Consider the following 18,494-nt stretch of genomic DNA (forward strand, 5'->3'; position numbering starts at 1 on the left):
TGTGGATTATGAGATCTCAAAAGCTCACCTTTGCAGGACTGGGGGCTGGAGGTAGCCAGGGCGTTGGCCTGGCATTACCAAGTGGCCGGAATGGCAGCTCCTTACGTGCTATGGTTTGAGAGGGTCTAGCCCCGTCTTCCCGTACAACAGCATTTCCCTAAGTCAAGAAGGCTTTTCCCCTTTTCATGAATCTATTAAAATGCAAATACATCGAGAGGTGTTGGAGAATAAAAGGACCATAGGGAAATGGGACATAAGCTGGGTTTAGGGTAGAGAGAAGTATGCATAGAGGTGAGGAGAGAGTCCTATAGGGAGGTGGGAAGGGCCAAAGACAAGCTTAACTAACTTGGCAACATGGCCCCTGATCTGCCCTGTTGGTTGCGGTACGTACTTTTGCACAGGACATTGAACAATTACAAGTTGGTCCATAACCGTTAGGAAATGTTTAGTATTGACACTGTAGCATTAACATTACAAACTGAAGCATATTCTTAATATCCTTAGATGGTCTTGGTCATAGCAAAAAGGCCCTTTAACACTGTTAAATAAATGAGGTCTTATCTAATCCCTTTTCATTTAGTTTGGAAGATTACCAACACAAAAGGGATCTCCAAAGAAGACAAAGCATACCACACATTGTCTCTGAAAAATATAGGCAACCAAGAAGAGGGGCTGACATTTAAGAATTAATCACGAACCCTGATTTCAGAATCATTTTGTTCAATAGAAAAACAACTAGTGGGCTTCCCTGGTGGCGCAGTGGTTGAGAGTCCGCCTGCCGATGCAGAGGACGCGGGTTCGTGCCCCGGTCCGGGAGGATCCCACATGCCGCGGAGCGGCTGGGCCCGTGAGCCATGGCCGCTGAGCCTGCGCGTCCAGAGGCTGTGCTCCACAACGGGAGAGGCCACAACAGTGAGAGGCCCGCGTACCGCAAAAAACCAACCAACCAAACAAACAAAAACCAACTAGTGACATTCATTTAGAAAGCTGGGGTTCAGATAGTTGTGGAGCAGCTCAGATCTCATATTGCACAAAAACCGCTCACTTACTTCCACATCTGTGAATTCAAGTGTTTTTCTACCATGGAGTTTAGTGCGAATCGAAAACGGTCCCATCTTCTATCAAACACATAGTACCCTCGGCCCATGAGGCGACTCCCAAATGAGCAAAACTGTGAGGGGGAAAACAAAAACGATTTTAATTTTGATTACAGGTTAATAAGCTAATATAAGCTCTACACAGAAAAATAACATTTGCATAAAAACACACAGGGGTACAGTTTTCCTCAAAATAAAGAAGCAAAATAGTACCGAAGCCAAAAATATTTCTGTGGTGCTTCAGTTTGAGCTCCTAGATTTTCTGCAGAACCTCACAGGATGACTCAACAATAGTGACATTCGGTCTTCTGTAGCATTGAGGGCTACCTTCTCTATACCTGGAATTGAGCCAGCATTTTAGGTTGAAAAACAAAACAAAACCAAACCCAAACCAACAGCAACCAGTAGCCGGGTAGTGTGTCAGCACCACGGGCTTGTCACAGCTGTCATCTTCTCAAGGAAGACGGTGGTTCCCTGCTTCCCATCACGGTAATGGAAACGGCTGGTCCTGAGCTTCTCCTGCCAGTGGGTCATACCGTTCCTACCTGTTGTCAGCGGAGCCAGCTCCCTCCCAGCTGGGCTGAACTCCCTCCTCTCCTGGTGCTGCCTCATCTCCTCTCCCATCGGCGCGTCCAGGCTGCCCTGGGACACATCACTGCCTCTGCGCCCACGCTTCTGCTGCCCCCTCGGCCTGCCTCTGTCTCCTTCCCTCTTCTCTCGGCCAAGTGCAATTCTCCCCTCCCTCAGGGCCCTAATTAAGACTCTCCTTTCCAGCGACCTTTATCTGACTCACGCTGCCACTCTGAACTCCCACAGACACCTACACATACTTCATTACTTCCCCACCTGGGAATCGCTAGGTGGCTGTATTACATCGTATTGCACGCTTCTGTGCCTGTCTTGATGATTATAAACGTATAAAGGTCAGGGACCCCATTCTCTTCTCAATATGAGAAGAGATTTAGGCTAAAGGATGGATTACAGAGATAAGGTCCTACAAAGTGTTCAGAACGAACTATCACACTTAAAACACGGGGCTGAAATATGAGCAGTTAGATGTTTGATAAACGTCATTTAATGATGATGTTAGGACAACCAGGCCAGCAGACAGACAGGTAAGAAGCGGCTTCTGAGGAGGTGACATTTGCCTGGTCAGAGCTCAAGCGAGTCTGCAAATATGACTCTATAACTCAACTGCGTTTTTCCCCCTCCCCCAGGCCTCTCCCAGCAGCTCCCTGGCCTCCATCCCAGACACAGTGCTGGGTTGGCACTCATTCCACAAATCCTTCCTGGAACCAGCCTTTGGAACAGTTCTTAGGAGGAAACGCAAGACCTTCCCTTTGTTTTGTTTCTGCTTATGTTTGGGGTGGGGTTACCCTAAAATCTTGCCTCCCATCAAATCTGGTACTCCTGATGAAAAATTCTTTTCCGCACATTAAGGGCTTACTGGCCAAGTACTAAAACATACAAAGGGAGTTCTCCCACGTGGAAGCCGGTCCCCAGCAGCATGTGGGAGCCGGTCCAGGTCCAGACATCTTTTCTTCTTTCATCTCCTTGCTAAAGACACCCTGAACAAGTGTTCATTACAAAAATTGATTTAATGTATCAGTTGGCCGTGAGAGAAAGGACAAAGCAAAGAAACGAATCCATGGCCTTTCCATTTAAATCAGCAAAACATGAAGGGCACACAAATCTGCCAGGCTCTGAGTTGAGCTAATCCACTGTAGCCTGGCAGCTTGTCATTTGGACAAAGATCTTGATGTGCTCCAGAGTCTGGCCTTCTGGTAGACAGCCCTGTCTCCCTTTCAGACTTGGAAGCTGGAGGCCTCTTACTGTCTGTGCTACCTATATCTCTAATTCAACACACATGCAATGCTCAGTGCCCCAGAGGCTCCTGTCCTTGGTCGCCTATGATGCCCCAGGTAGGGCTGTAGATCCTCGCTGCACTGGCCACTGTGGCAGACCCTACTGGTTGCCAAGTTCATCAACTGCTACCCGCCCCCCCCCCCCAGCTCTCCCTGCCTTTTCCTTGCTAACAGAACCACACTTTTGTTCTGATCTCTGACACGGAGCAGTGAGCAGGGAAGGTAGGTCTCTTCCCAGAACTCTGGGATGAAATCACGGCAGGATTCATTCTGTGCTACTACAATCCTATCCTTCTCTGCCACTGATTGGTATAGGGCTGGGCACATGACCTACTTCTGGTTGATGGAAGGGAAGGTCTGCTGGGGGTGCTCATAGGAAGATTTTTCTTCCCTAAGAAATGACATAAGATAGCATCTTAGAAGCAGACTCCCTTTCTGTTTGTCCCTTTCCCCGCTTTGTAGAGTGCTACTGGGTGAGGATGTGATATTGGAGCTCGAGCTGACACATCCAGACTGTGCGTGAAAGGCAAAGAGGGTTGCAGAGATTCTCCCTCAGCAGCAGGACATTGAGGAGATGCTGAACCAAGCCTGGGAGCTCTCACCTCTAGACTCCTTGTTATATGAGACAAGTAAATGACCGAAGTGCACACACTGTATGAGTTGTTTTCTATTACTGGCCGTCAGAAGCATTCCTGACTGCCCCTATTTTTGTACTAGCCAAGAGGCAAAGTCTCAGGCTGTTGGTGAAGTACAGGTCACCATCCTCCCCAGAAACAGGAAGTGAATTTGGCCTTCATTCATCATGCTGATAGAAGGGAGGAGGGACTCACTCTATCGTGATGCACGGTTGATTTCACCTACACAGTTCATGCCATCTTGGGACAGTCAAAGCTAATCTTGCAGGGCTGAAGCTGGGAACAGAGCAAACCGGCTGTGGGGTCCAACGTTCCCAGCCTCCCTGAATTCGGCTCTGTGATGGAAGCACCAGGCAGTCCCTTCTTAAGTGCTCGTAGGGCAAACACAAACAAGCCTCCAGCTCATGCCTCCTTATACCACCCACCTCGATTTCCATGACCTTCTGAATTGTTAAAGTGGATTCTTTCAAGGAACTGGGAAGAAACTGACCTTTTCGTTAATCAACAATCACGCGGACATGAAATGCTTCCTTCTTTCCTGCACACACACATACACAGACACAGACACAGACACAGACACACACACACACACACACACACACACACACACACACACACACACACACTCAGTTCTGGTGCCATATCGTCACACCTACTAATAACAATAAAACTCAGAACCAACAGGGGAGCAAACCAGCCAGGACTGGCACCTGGAACACTGCTCAGAGACAGTTTCCAAGGCAGGTGAGCTAGACTAACTCTTGAAATCAGAGGCTCCCCGTGGACGGGCAAGTCAGGAAGGTCAGTTCCCCGTGCTCTTCTATAAACACCGTTTCTCAAGCATTATCGCTTCCAGGTGGACCACAAATACTCAGGTGTTTAAAGGATTAAAATCAGCTGGGAGCCCTTACCTTTCCTTCTGTGATTTTCAGAGGGGATTTCTAAGGTAATCATTCAACCTCAGGGGAAGCCCTTTCGTAAAACACTGTCCCGGAGGCCTCTCCTTAGGAAAGATGCCATTGTAGGACACAGTCACCTAAATACTGCAAAGCACAGGGGGAAACAACGCCTGGATGGAAACAGAAGGAGGCCTACCGCAAGAGGTCTGGGGTGGTGGGTGGAGAAATGACAGTCTAATAACTTCTCGGATTCGTCGGCTCCGTCCATCTCCCCTTCATCACTTGACAGTCGGCTGGCGAGGTCACCTCCAACTGGGGGTAGAGGGGGTTCCGGAGTGTAGCCACTGTGATTTGAAGATGTACTGCTGCTTATGCTATTTGCAGATGATGGTCTAAGGGCAAGAGAGAGCAAACAGAATCAACTTTTCCGAGGGAACAAGATCCACCCAGTTTCATGGAGCTCGGAAGGCAGACCAGTCAGCCTTCCAGATACATTAAGGAAGGCGGATCAATGGCAAATCTGCACAAGGGGAAAATTCAGGCTGAGAGGGTGAGCAGCGACCAGCTCTCTACAGGTTGGAGCTGAGGCTCTGCCCTGCTTGAATTTGGGCATCAGGGACAACTCCAACAGTGTAAGAGGAATAGAAACTACAAAAATAGAAGCCAATGTGACAAAGAGTTAATTTAACTTAAAACTAATCTTCTAGAATTCACTTACAACTATTCATTCATTTGCATGTAAGTAATTTGTACTTGCCCTGCAGTTGCTTCTCTTTGAAAGTGGACCTGATGGGAAGATCAACCAGATAAATAAGTTCAAATCAATCAACAAAATATCAGTGATGACAAAAGACAGCCCTACACACACAGCTACTAAACGATGGCTTTATGAAATTGTTACCATACCGACATGAAAAAATGGTTTGTCCCAGCCATGGGGCCACAAGTTCCTTTCCCCACAGCCAAGCCTGTTTCTTAATATATCAAACCACATGCAGTTTAATTGTGTCTTCTGAGGATGATTGTTTCCGTTTAATTTTTGACAAGCCTCTAGACCCACAGGCTGGCATGACTGACTCAACAGTAGGCGTTGAAGAAATATGTTTCTCAATGAAGGAATGAATGAATTCTATGCGTATAAACAATCCAACAGATCTCATCTCAATTATGGCTAAGCTTATAGAAAAGCAGCATCAGTCACAGTAAGACGTGGCACTAATGCTTCCTGAGCAGCAAAGAGCAAAACGAAACATACACCTCAGGAGAAGAGTTAGAAGAACGGTCAAAGCTAGTTGTTAGTTGTTTTTACTGCTCTCCACTTTCATGAGGTGATTGACCAGGGAGAAAGACTGGGTGAAAAAGAAGATTTGGAGAAAAAAAAATCAGGATCTTAAAAAAATAATAATAAATAAATAAACAAAAAGGTTTTCTGTGTTCTGCTTTGAAAGCTGCCCCTTCAAGTAACACCAAGCAGCTTTTACTCATGCATCTCCCTTCTCCCTCATTTTCACCCTGGATTCTTTGTTGTTTTGAAATCTTTCTAGGTGTCAGATTCCTGAGTTCAAACCAGATCCCCAAAGCAGAGTCGTGTAAAAACAAAGCCACAAAGGTAGAAACAACCCCAAAGTCCATCAACAGATGAATGGATAAACAAGACAGCTCTACAAACAGATACTAGACTATGGCTTTATGAAATTGTTACCATACCATATATCCACCCAATGGAATATTAAGTCTTAAAAAGAAAGGAAATTCTGGACTTCCCTGGTGGTGCAGTGGTTAAGAATCCGCCTGCCAATGCAGGGGACAAGGGTTCAATCCCTGGTCCGGGAAGATCCCATATGCCACAGAGCAACTAAGCCCATGCGCCACAATTACTGAGCCTGCACTCTAGAGCCCATGAGCCACAACTACTGAGCCCACAAGCCACAACTACTGAAGCCCGTGCGCCTAAAGCCCATGCTCCACAACAAGAGAAGCCACTGCAATGAGAAGCCCGCGCACCGCAATGAAGAGTAGCCCCCACTTGCTGCAACTAGAGAAAGCCCGCGCGCAGCAACAAAGACCCAACACAGCCAAAAATAAGTAAATAAATAAATGTTCCTTTAAAAAAAACAAAGAAAAGAAAGGAAATTCTGACATCTGCTACAACATGGATGAACCTTGGGGGCATGATGCTAAGTGAACTAAGCCCGTCACAAAGGACAATTACTGTATGACACCGCTTGTACGAGGTACCTAGAGTAGTCAAATTCACAGGGACAAAAAGTAGAACAGTGGTCACGAGGCGCTGGGAACAGGGAGTTAGTATTTAATGGTACAGAGCTCCAGTACCGGATGATGAAAAAGTTCTGGAAACGGCTGGTGGTGATGGTTGCACCACAACATGAATGTACTTAATGCCACTAAACTGTACACTTAGAAATTAAAATAGTAAATTTCATGTATGCATACAATGCTACAAATAAAAAAAACCCATAAAACGCCACAAACAAGGCCACAGGTAGTTTTCCCGTGTAATTATACCAACTCTGTTGGTATGATAATTTATTATTGACTATCACTTTCCAACCTTATGAAAACAAAGATGCCATTCATTCTACATGTTAAAAGTCTATAGTCCGGAAAACACAACTCCCAGGTGCATTCCCTACTCTCCTGTGTCAGAAGGGACAACAGCACTGTTGCCTGTTTACAGCTGAAGACCCAAACGGTAAACCAATTTTGATAACATCAAAACATATAAAGAAAGAAAACAGCATTCGTAAACCTGCCACTCAAGATCAAGTGTTACTTCCATTTTGATTTATATCCTTCCAGACCTCTTTACTGTGCGAACAGGCACATGCATTTTTTTAAAAACATCTTTATTGGAGTATAATTGCTTTACAATGGTGTGTTAGTTTCTGTTTATAACAAAGTGAATCAGCTATACATATACATATATCCCCATATCTCCTCCCTCTTGCATCTCCCTCCCTCCCACCCTCCCTATCCCACCCCTCTAGGTGGTCACAAAGCACCGAGCTGATCTCCCTGTGCTATGCGGCTGCTTCCCACCAGCTATCTATTTTACATTTAGTAGCGTAAGAACTGGATCACATTGTACATACTATTATGCTTTTTTTTTAACTTAGTGATGTTGCAGAAATCTTTCCATGTATAGAAATCTATCATCATTTTAATATTCCCCAGTATAGTATTCCATAGTATGGACATATTGTAACTTATTTAACTACTCTATTGATGGACATTTAAATTGTTCCCATACTTTCTGGTAGACTCTTTTTGAAGCTTTCCCCACCATATTAGGACCTCCCTATCCTGCGGGAGATAAAAGCCGGATTTTGTTGTGTGATACTAGTATCATAGTTATAAAGGAGAAGACCTTTACTTTCCAAAGATGCATTTGAAAATTTAGGGTGAAATGCCAAGATATCTGCAATTTACTTCAAAACAGATCAAAAAATGTAGATGGGGCTTCCCTGGTGGCACAGTGGTTAAGAATCCACCTGCCAATGCAGGGGACACAGGTTCGAGCCCTGGTCCAGGAAGATCCCACATGCCGCAGAGCAACTAAGCCTGTGTGCCCCAACTACTGAGCCTGTGCTCTAGAGCCCGCGTGCCACAACTACTGAAGCCCGTGTGCCTAGAGCCCGTGCTCTGCAACAAGAGAAGCCACCACAATGAGAAGCCCGTGCACCACAACAAAGAGTAGCCCCCGCTCGCTGCAACTAGAGAGAGCACGTGTGCAGCAACGAAAACCCAATGCAGCCAAAAGTAAAAAAAATAAATAAATTTATAAAAAACGAAAAAGAATGTAGATGAAGTCAACACAGTGGCTAAATATTAAAACTGTTAAAACTAGGTATGCAGGTATTCATTATACTATTCTATTTTTTTGTACATGGGGAAATTTTCATAACAAAAAGAAAGAGAGAAAAATAAAAGAAAGTGAGCTAGGAGTACAGGTATGTGCAAGAAAGTGGCTGAAGAATTTACTGTTAAATGGGGCAGATGGATTGAACACATTTATCTCCTCTGTCCCAAAATACTAAAATCATAGTAAAGGGATAAAAAAGGCATTAGCTCTGAAAAACAAAGAGATCAACAGAACTGTGGTGATCATCATGGTGATGACATCCTAGTCTCCATTTAACCCCTTAAGTAATAATGGGAATCTCATTCATCTCGTTAATGATTGGTTTGGGAAAGTGCATGAGAAATAAAAGAAAATGTATTTTGTTTTGCGATGGGGGGGGGTGGCTTTTGCAAAGATTTTTCTCACTTTTAAAAAGAGACACAAGGAGGGAATTCCCTGGCAGTCCAGTCATTAACACTCCTCACTTTCTCTGCAGGGGCCTGGGGTCGATCCCTGGTCAGGGAACTAAGATCCCACAAGCCGCACAGTGTGGCCAAAAAATTTTTAAAAATTAAAAAATAATGGGCAAAGGACCTTACTGTATAGCATAAGGAATATCAATATCCTGTGATAAACCATAATGAAAAAGAATATGAAAAAAATGTATATATATGTATAACTGAGTCACTTTGCTGTCATTAACACAACATTGTAATTCAACTATACTTCGATAAAAAATAAATTTAGGGACTTCCCTTGTGGCACAGTGGTTAAGAATCTGCCTGCCAGTGCTGGGGACATGGGTTCGATCCCTGGTCCGGGAAGATCCCACATGCCGCGAAGCAAGTAAGCCCGTGTGCCACAACTACTGAGTCTGCACACCTAGAGCCTGTGCTCCGCAACAAGAGAAGCCACTGCAATGAGAAGCCCATGCACTTCAGTGAAGAGTAGCCCTCGCTCTCTGCAACTAGAGAAAGCCTGTGGGCATCAACGAAGACCCAACACAGCCATAAATAAATAAATTTATTTAAAAAAATTTTTTTTTAAATGAGCAAAGAACTTTAATAGACATTTCTCAGAAAAGATATATAAATGGTGCCAGCAATCACATGAAAAGATGTTCAACATCATCAGTCATTAGGGAAATGCAAATCAAAATCACAATGAGTTACCACTTCACACCCACTAGGACAGCTATTAAAAAAAAAAAAAAAAGAGACACAAGGAAAAGGTGGTCTCCACCTTCATCTGGACCTTTTTCCTCTGGAAGTGCTATAGCCATCTAGCTAATGACGTTGAAGATGAATCCAAAAGATCGAAGAGGGTGGAATAAAAGAAAGCCACAGAAGGAGAGCCAGAAAGAAACCATAAAGATCAGATCGGAAATAAATGAAGAAGAAATGAAGGAAACTATAGCAAAAATCAATAAAACTAAAAGCTGGTTCTTTGAGAAGGTAAACAAAATTGATAAACCATTAGCCAGACTCATCAAGAAAAAAAGGGAGAAGACTCAAATCAATAAATATAGAAATCAAAAAGAAGTAACAACTGACACTGCAGAAATACGAAGGATCATGAGAGATTACTACAAGCAACCATATGCCAATAAAATGGACAACCTGGAAGAAATGGACAAATTCTTAGAAATGCACAACCTTCCGAGACTGAACCAGAAAGAAATAGAAAATATGAACAGACCAATCACAAGCACTGAAATTGAAACTGTGATTAAAAATCTTCCAACAAACAAAAGCCCAAGGCCAGATGGCTTCACAGGCAAATTCTATCAAACATTTAGAGAAGAGCTAACACCTCTCTTTCTCAAACTCTTCCAAAATATAGCAGAGGGAGGAACACTCCCAAACTCATTCTATGAGGCCACCATCACCCTCATACCAAACCAGACAAAGATGTCACAAAGAAAGAAAACTACAGGCCAGTATTACTGATGAACATTGATGCAAAAATCCTCAACAAAATACTGGCAAATAGAATCCAACAGCACATTAAAAGGATCATACAACATGATCAAGTGGGGTTTATCCCAGGAATGCAAGGATTCTTCAATATATGCAAATCAATCAATGTGATACACCATATTAACAAACTGAAGGAGAAAAATCATATGATCATCTCAATAGATGCAGAGAAAGCTTTCGACAAAATTCAACACCCATTTATGATAAAAACCCTCCAGAAAGTAGACAGAGAGGGAACTTACCTCAACATAATAAAGGCCACATATGACAAACCCACTGCCAACATCATCCTCAATGGTGAAAAACTGAAACCATTTCCACCAAGATCAGGAACAAGACAAGGTTGCCCACTCTCACCACTATTATTCAACATAGTTTTGGAAGTTTTAGCCACAGCAATCAGAGAAGAAAAAGAAATAAAAGGAATCCAAATCGGAAAAAGAGAAGTAAAGCTGTCACTGTTTGCAGATGACATGATACTATACATAGAGAATCCTAAAGATGCTACCAGAAAACTACTAGAGCTAATCAATGAATTTGGTAAAGTAGCAGGATAAAAAATTAATGCACAGAAATCTCTTGCATTCCTATACACTAATGATGAAAACTCTGAAAGTGAAATTAAGAAAACACTCCCATTTACCACTGCAACAAAAAGAATAAAATATCTAGGAATAAACGTACCTAAGGAGAAAAAAGACCTGTATGCAGAAAATTATAAGACACTGATGAAAGAAATTAAAGATCATACCAACACATGGAGAGATATACCATGTTCTTGGATTGGAAGAATCAACATTGTGAAAATGACTCTACTACCCAAAGCAATCTACAGATTCAGTGCAATCCCCATCAAGCTACCACTAGCATTTTTCACAGAACTAGAACAAAAAAATCTCACAATTTGTATGGAAACGTAAAAGACACCGAATAGCCAAAGCAATCTTGAGAAAGAAAAACAGAGCTGGAGGAATCAGGCTCCCTGACTTCAGGCTATACTACAAAGCTACAGTAATCAAGACAGTATGGTACTGGCACAAAAACAGAAAGATAGATCAATGGAACAGGATAGAAAGCCCAGAGATAAACCCATGGACATACTGTCACCTTATTTTTGATAGAGGAGGCAAGAATATACAGTGGAGAAAAGACAGCCTCTTCAATAAGTGGTGCTGGGAAAACTGGACAGCTACATGTAAAAGAATGAAATGAGAACACTCCCTAATACCATACACAAAAATAAACTCAAAATGGATTAAAGACCTAAATGTAAGGCCAGACACCGTTAAACTCTTAGAGGAAAACACAGGCAGAACACTCCATGACATAAATCACAGCAAGATCTTTTTTGACCCACCTCCTAGAGAAATGGAAATAAAAACAAAAATAAACAAATGGGACCTAATGAAACTTAAAAGCTTTTGCACAGCAAAGGAAACCATAAACAAGATGAAAATACAACCCTCAGAATGGGAGAAAATATTTGTAAATGAAGCAACTGACAAAGGATTAATCTCCAAAATTTACAAGCAGCTCATGCAGCTCAATATCAAAGAAACAAACAAACCAATCCAAAAGTGGGCAGAAGACCTAAATAGACATTTCTCCAAAGAAGATATACAGATTGCCAACAAACACATGAAAGAATGCTCAACATCATTAATCATTAGAGAAATGCAAATCAAAACTACAATGAGATATCATCTCACACCGGTCAGAATGGCCATCATCAAAAAATATACAAACAATAAATGCTGGAGAGGGTGTGGAGAAAAGGGAACCCTCTTGCACTGTTGGTGGGAATGTAAATTGATACAGCCATTATGGAGAACAGTATGGAGGTCCCTTAAAAAACTAAAAATAGAACTACCATAAAACCCAGCAATCCCACTACTTGGCATATACCCTGAGAAAACCATAATTCAAAAAGAGTCACGTACCACATTGTTCATTGCAGCTCTATTTACAACAGCCAGGACATGGAAGCAACCTAAGTGTCTATCAACAGATGAATGGATAAAGAAGATGTGGCACATATATACAATGGAATATTACTCAGCCATAAAAAGAAACGAAATTGAGTTATTTGTCGTGAGGTGGACGGACCTAGAGACTGTCATACAGAGTGAAGTAAGTCAGAAAGAGAAAAACAAATACCGTATGCTAACACATATATATGGAATTTAAGGGGGAAAAAATGGTCATGAAGAACCTAGGGGCAAGACGGGAATAAAGACGCAGACCTACTAGAGAATGGACTTGAGGATATGGCGAAGGGGAAGGGGAAGCTGTGACAAAGTGAGAGAGTGGCATGGACATGTATACACTGCCAAATGTAAAACAGATAGCTAGTGGGAAGCAGCCGCATAGCACAGGGCGATCAGCTAGGTGCTTTGTGACCACCTAGAGGGGTGGGATAGGGAGGGTGGGAGGGAGGGAGATGCAAGAGGGAAGAGATATGGGGATATATGTATATGTATAACTGATTCACTTTGTTATAAAGGAGAAACTAACACACCATTGTAAAGCAATTATACTCCAATAAAGAAAAAAAAAACAAACTAGTTTACAAAACAAAAAACAAAAAAGGAGAGCCAACCCCTGATCTTTGGGGACTGGTACTCTTTCACCTCTGGACTTCTTGTCACCAGTGGTAAGAAATTTCCTAATTATTGAAGTGGTTAGTAAGCAAGATTTTCTGCTACTTGCACCTGAAGTGTCCCAACAAGTGTGAACAAGAGATTTTAACCTATTTTTAGAAGACAGACTGTGGCTGGAGAGTGTTAACTGATGGGAAAGGAGCTGACCTACCACAGAACCTTGAGAAGCAGGGCACCTGGAGCAGCTAGAGCTGCACAAGTCATGGGTGAGGTGAGGACTAAACATAGCGAGAGAGCTGAAAGGCTCAATATTCTGTCGCTGGACCCGCAGGTCATCACTGCTACCGCACACGGTCACATGACTTACCATTGCCCTTGCCAGTCCCCTCGCTCTCCAATCAACCCTCAAAAAGAGAAACTGAACCAGAGAGACTCTAGACGTGGGGCCCCCAGGCTCAGCAGAGACCAGGAGGGGGCACAGGGCTAAAAACAGGAGGACTGTGGGCTGCCCCTGGTCAGATCCTTAGTTGGCACTGCCGGAATGCCTATTACCAGGTACATCAGCAGGCAGGGTTCTTCCCTCAGGAAACTGAATGACCCCGGAGAAAAGGCTTCCACAGCTTGCCTTTGGGAATATTCCAACAAAAGGCTGACTGGTGACATGATGACCTTTTGGTTGATAGTCCCACATAGACCTCCAATGAGCCTGTTAGAGCCTCTCTTTTAAATATGAATGGTTAGAGACAACCAAACATTCCTGGAACACCTCCAACATGAGCTGACCAACCAAACATCAAACACATGAACACATATATGAAACAAACTTGGGGGAAATGAAGAGAAAGGAAGAAAAGAGGAGGGGCTTCCCTGGAGATCTGGTGGTTAAGACTCTGCCCTTCCACTGCAGGGGGTGTGGATGTGATCCCTGGTTGGGGAACTAAGATCCCGCATGCCGATAAAAAGAACCAGATCCTAAAATTTAACAAGTAAATCGTAAACTATTTAATATACAGTTTTGAAGAGTAAAGTAAAAAAATCTTTTAGAAAGTGGAACAAGAGATTGAGAGACAACAGGAGAAAGGAGGTAAGAGGATGAAGAGGTCAGAGCAAATGATCCAACATCCAACTAACAGGAAGTTAAGAAAGAGAATAAAGACATAGTGGGGAGAAAACGATTTAGCATGTAACATGGGAAAATATCCCAGAAACAGGTGTTTCCAGGTTGAAAGGATCTACTGAGTACCTAGAACAATGAATGAAAAAAGACCTACATCAAGGGGGATCCCTGGGAAATTTCAGAGCCCCATGCTTCAGCAATTAAAAATGGAATCAGAATGTTATGAAACTCCTCAATAAAAACCTTCGATGCCAGAAACCAATGGAAAAATTGTCTTCAATCTTCTGTATGGAAATAATTCTCAATCCAGTTATATACTCAGAGAGATGATCAATTAAGTGTGAGGGTAGAATAAAAACATTTTCAGGTGTATAAGGATTCTAAAAATTGACCTCCCATGTCCCTTTTCACAGGAAGCTAATGGAGAAGATACTCCATCAAATAAAGGAGCAAACCAAGAGAGAAGGTGGCAAAGGGATACAGGAAACAGATGCTCCAACACAGAGAGGGTCAACAGAGTTCCAGGATGGTAGGAACTACTGTTTTTCACTCTAACCCTTTTAGTACTATTTAGTTTTTGAACTATGTGTCTATACTATGTTGATTTAAAAAAAAGAAGTTTCGCTAAGAAAAAGAAAATCTTAGAACAGTTGAAACACTCAATAGTAAGTTCCAGTTGCCAGACAAAAGAGAGGAGACGAGGGGAGGAGAATCGTGGAGAGTAAAGCTGAGCATGAAAACTGCGAGCTGCAGAGCAGAATCAGCTCTGAGAACCAAGACAGAAACATGAAGGAAGGACGCTGGGCACACGTGTGCACGTGCACAACGGGAAGGAGCCCTGGATCTCCTCGTTTTTAGACCTGTGTCACTCAGGACGTGGGCACCCTCCTGGCGATGACGGAATGGCGGATGCTTTCAAGACCTCCTCCCAGCTCTGATCACTGCCCTCCAGGGTGGAACCTGGAGGGATGGAGTGCGCTGGGACCAGCTTGCGTCTCAAAAAAGCCAAGGCTTGGAGAGGATGATGGGGAATTGGGCAACTGGCCATGAGAAAGTGTGGGGAAAGTCTCGCAAGTGTTAAGCTGCCGTCCAACCTTTCTTCCTCAGCACTACATTACCCCTCACCCCTCCACTTACCAGTCTGGTCTAAAGACAGTGCATGTGATGATGGTCCCTGTCCAGTTACACCCAGAGAAACTTAAAGTCCCCTAACCCCCACCACTTTGAGGAAGCACGAGAAAACAACTGACCTTAACTGAGTCCTTACTGCATGTAGGCACGTCACGTACCTTTTCTCATTGGAGCTACCCACTGCCTTAGGTGCGCGTAACTATGACCTGCACTTCTCAGATGAGGACATTGGTTGCCAAGCTAATAAAAAGTGGAAATGAGACTGGGCTCTGCCTGCTTGACTTCAAAGGCCCCCCTGTTGAGAAATGAGTAGGAAAAGCCCAGGGACAAACATAAGTCAAAGAGAGAAACGGCTTCCACTTTGGCGATTACTCTATGTAATGAAGTAGCTTTCACTCCAGACTCACCTCTGCCCTTTTTCAGGTATCTAGGACCTTCTGCCTCTTTCCCTGCTGCCCCTGTCAGTCTTAGATTCATTGGCATTTGCCATTTTATACTTTAAGGAGAGATGTGTGAGCATCTATGAGACAGAGGGGAACGTGCCCAGATCTTGGCAGCACTGACCTCCACAGCTGACCCTTCCTCCCTCTGCTGCCCCCCTTCCCTGAACCCCTGCGCCTTTCCAACAGAGTCCTGATGGCTTTGGTTGGCCTGGTCATTCATAGCCCTTGGGCTCTGTGGGGCAAATAATGTGTTTCCTTAGAGTTGGGGGCAAAGAAACAGAGCATACTGGTATGTTATCCAAGGGGCCCCAGGTTGAAGGACAGAGGCCAGGAGGACAGGTGAATGGAAATCGGGTTGCACTGAGGCTCCCATTGCTTTCCCATTGACTACCACTGCCCCCTACTACCAGCTACCATGAACTGAGTGCTTATGATGAGCTTGGTATTTTATCTCACTCAATTCTCCTTAGCTCTGTTTGGCAGTTGAGCAATTTGAGGCCAGAGAGGCTGAGAGACATGGCCACGTTCATCTAGTTAGCAGACAAGGAGTTGAGCCTTGCACTTCCAATACTGTTCCAACCCTTGCTAGCTAACTTTCACTTTTCCAATCCTAGACCCAAGTCCCTCTTTTAGGAACCCCTGACAAGCATGGGTTGCAACGCAAAAATATGGCAACTGGAATATTTTCAAGGTTACCAAAATGATATTTAAGATATAAATTCACACGCTGTTAGCATTTCCTACAAGAGAAATTCACGATTGGGAAGGGATAACCATAATTCCATTCATGTGTGACAATTTTTTTTTTGGCCAATTATAGATAATGAGTGTGACTGAAACATCTATTATATTTACATCATTAATATGAGGGAAATAACTGCTTTAAGTCTTATGTGGGTATGTTTACTTCTGATCATGCTTTTTCTTTTCTTTTCTTCTTTTTTTTTTTGCGGTACGCAAAAAAAGGCCACTGTTGTGGCCTCTCCCGTTGCGGAGCACAGGCTCCGGACACACAGGCTCAGCGGCCATGGCTCACGGGCCCAGCCGCTCCGCGGCATGTGGGATCTTCCCAGACCGGCATGTGGGATCTTCCCGGACCGGGGCACGAACCCGCGTCCCCTGCATCAGCAGGCGGACTCTCAACCACTGCGCCACCAGGGAAGCCCTGATCATGCTTTTTCGATCTCTGATGGCATGGGGTCTCGTGTGAACCTAAAACAACTGAAAAAGGACGTTATTTCCCACTAACTGTGGAACAGAGTTCACCCCTGAGTTTTCTGGTGCCTTGAAAGCGTCCTCAAAAATTATTCTCTTACCAACATTTGTAACGTGCTCCTTGGCCTCCCCTTTTCCTTCAGAGACATTCTTTTCTGCCGATTAACCTCACCCTCTCTCTTTCTTCTATTTCCCTAAAAGAACATAAACACCTGGCATTTCTCTATTGACAAACATTCCCCTGAAAATTAAACCAAAAAAGGAACAGAAAGAAGCAGCTCTTAAGGCTCCACTGTTGCCTGTTTCACTTTTTAACGGCTGCCCCCAGCTTCTCTGTTAAGCCAGGTACCACTGCTTGGGTGCTGAGTGCCTGCATCAGTCAAAATCGATGGAGAAATGTATGATAAAAGAGTTTTCAAACTGGGGTTCCCTGGAGTCCTTGGGGAAGCTGAGGTAATCCCTTGGATGTGCTGGGGGACAGTGGGTCCTGGGTACACGTGCGATGAGAGCAGGGCTGAGCGGGCTTCAGGTGGAGGCAGGTCTGCTTTTATATCGGGTACCATGTAAGGTTCTGTGGGAACAAAAAAGTTCCATCGCCACCAAGAAGTTTGAAAGCTATATAGAATTGAAGCCCCTTCCAGAAGTTTGGAGCAGAACTGTGTCCCCAAGGGTAGTATCCTTCACCAACATCTGGCATTACAGTGAGAAATTATAAAACGATTTTGGAAAATGAGGGGTGGCAAGGACAGTGGCAAGTAAACGGATTACGACAACGACCTGACAATGGTTATGATGATGGAGATGTGTGGGCGGTGACTCCATCCCCCCAGATGCCTGAGGCTGAGCTTGGTGATTCCAAGAGAGGGGCTCCAGCGGCCAAACTGGTCAGGCTTGCACCACAGTGTAAGGCATGAGCGACCCTGGTAGGTCAGTAACAACTGTCATCAAATATTTGCTTTGCTTTAAAAATAAATTCCTTCCCCTTCTTTTGTAACTATATTCTCTTAATGCCCACTTGCTGACTGGACAATTACTCTTTGAGACTCACAGTGTATGCATTAAAAATCATCAGAGGGGGCTTCCCTGGTGGCGCAGTGGTTAAGAATCCGCCTGCCGATGCAGGAGACACGGGTTCGAGCCCTGGTCCGGGAAGATCCCACATGCTGCAGAGCAACTAAGCCCATGCACCACAACTACTGAGCCTGTGCTCTAGAGCCCACGAGCCACAAATACTGAGCCTGTGTGCCACAACTACTGAAGCCTGTGCGCCTAGAGCCCGTGCTCCCCAACAAGAGAAGCCACCGCAATGAGACGCCCGTGCACCGCAACAAAGAGTAGCCCCCGCTCGTTGCAACTAGAGAAAGCCCGTGATGCAGCAAAGAAGGCCCAACGCAGCCAAAAAAAACAAAAATCATCAGAGGATACTAATATCTGCACTTATATTGTGTTATTAATGTTTTCTTTTTATGATGCTATGGATATTTGAGTCTCATCTCCTAAACTCCAAATTCTTGAAAAGCAGGATCTGGTTTCATTCATCTCTGTGCCCCTGCGTGAAAGTACCTAACACAGCACCCTGCTTATGGAGCAAGCACTCAATAAATATTTTTGAACGAGGGTTACCTGTCCTATCACCTGGAAATCGGTCTGT

At 44.0% G+C, this 18,494-nt stretch overlaps 1 protein-coding gene across 3 annotated transcripts in view; it reads right to left on the reverse strand.

Annotated features, from left to right (window-relative positions):
* The window catches only part of ATXN7L1 (ataxin 7 like 1), a 239,121-nt gene that overhangs the window by 12,522 nt on the left and 208,105 nt on the right, over positions 1-18,494 (reverse strand). For all 3 annotated transcript variants that reach the window (XM_060157270.1, XM_060157269.1, XM_060157268.1), the window contains exons 8-9: positions 4,693-4,888; positions 1,050-1,171 (exon numbers count right to left, since the gene is read on the reverse strand). In XM_060157270.1, the coding sequence (XP_060013253.1) occupies positions 1,050-1,171; positions 4,693-4,888 (318 nt within the window). The remainder of the gene's footprint in view (positions 1-1,049; positions 1,172-4,692; positions 4,889-18,494) is intronic.

The sequence above is a fragment of the Lagenorhynchus albirostris genome, chromosome 8 (genome assembly GCF_949774975.1).
Source record: "Lagenorhynchus albirostris chromosome 8, mLagAlb1.1, whole genome shotgun sequence".
In the NCBI taxonomy this organism is placed as follows: domain Eukaryota; kingdom Metazoa; phylum Chordata; class Mammalia; order Artiodactyla; family Delphinidae; genus Lagenorhynchus; species Lagenorhynchus albirostris.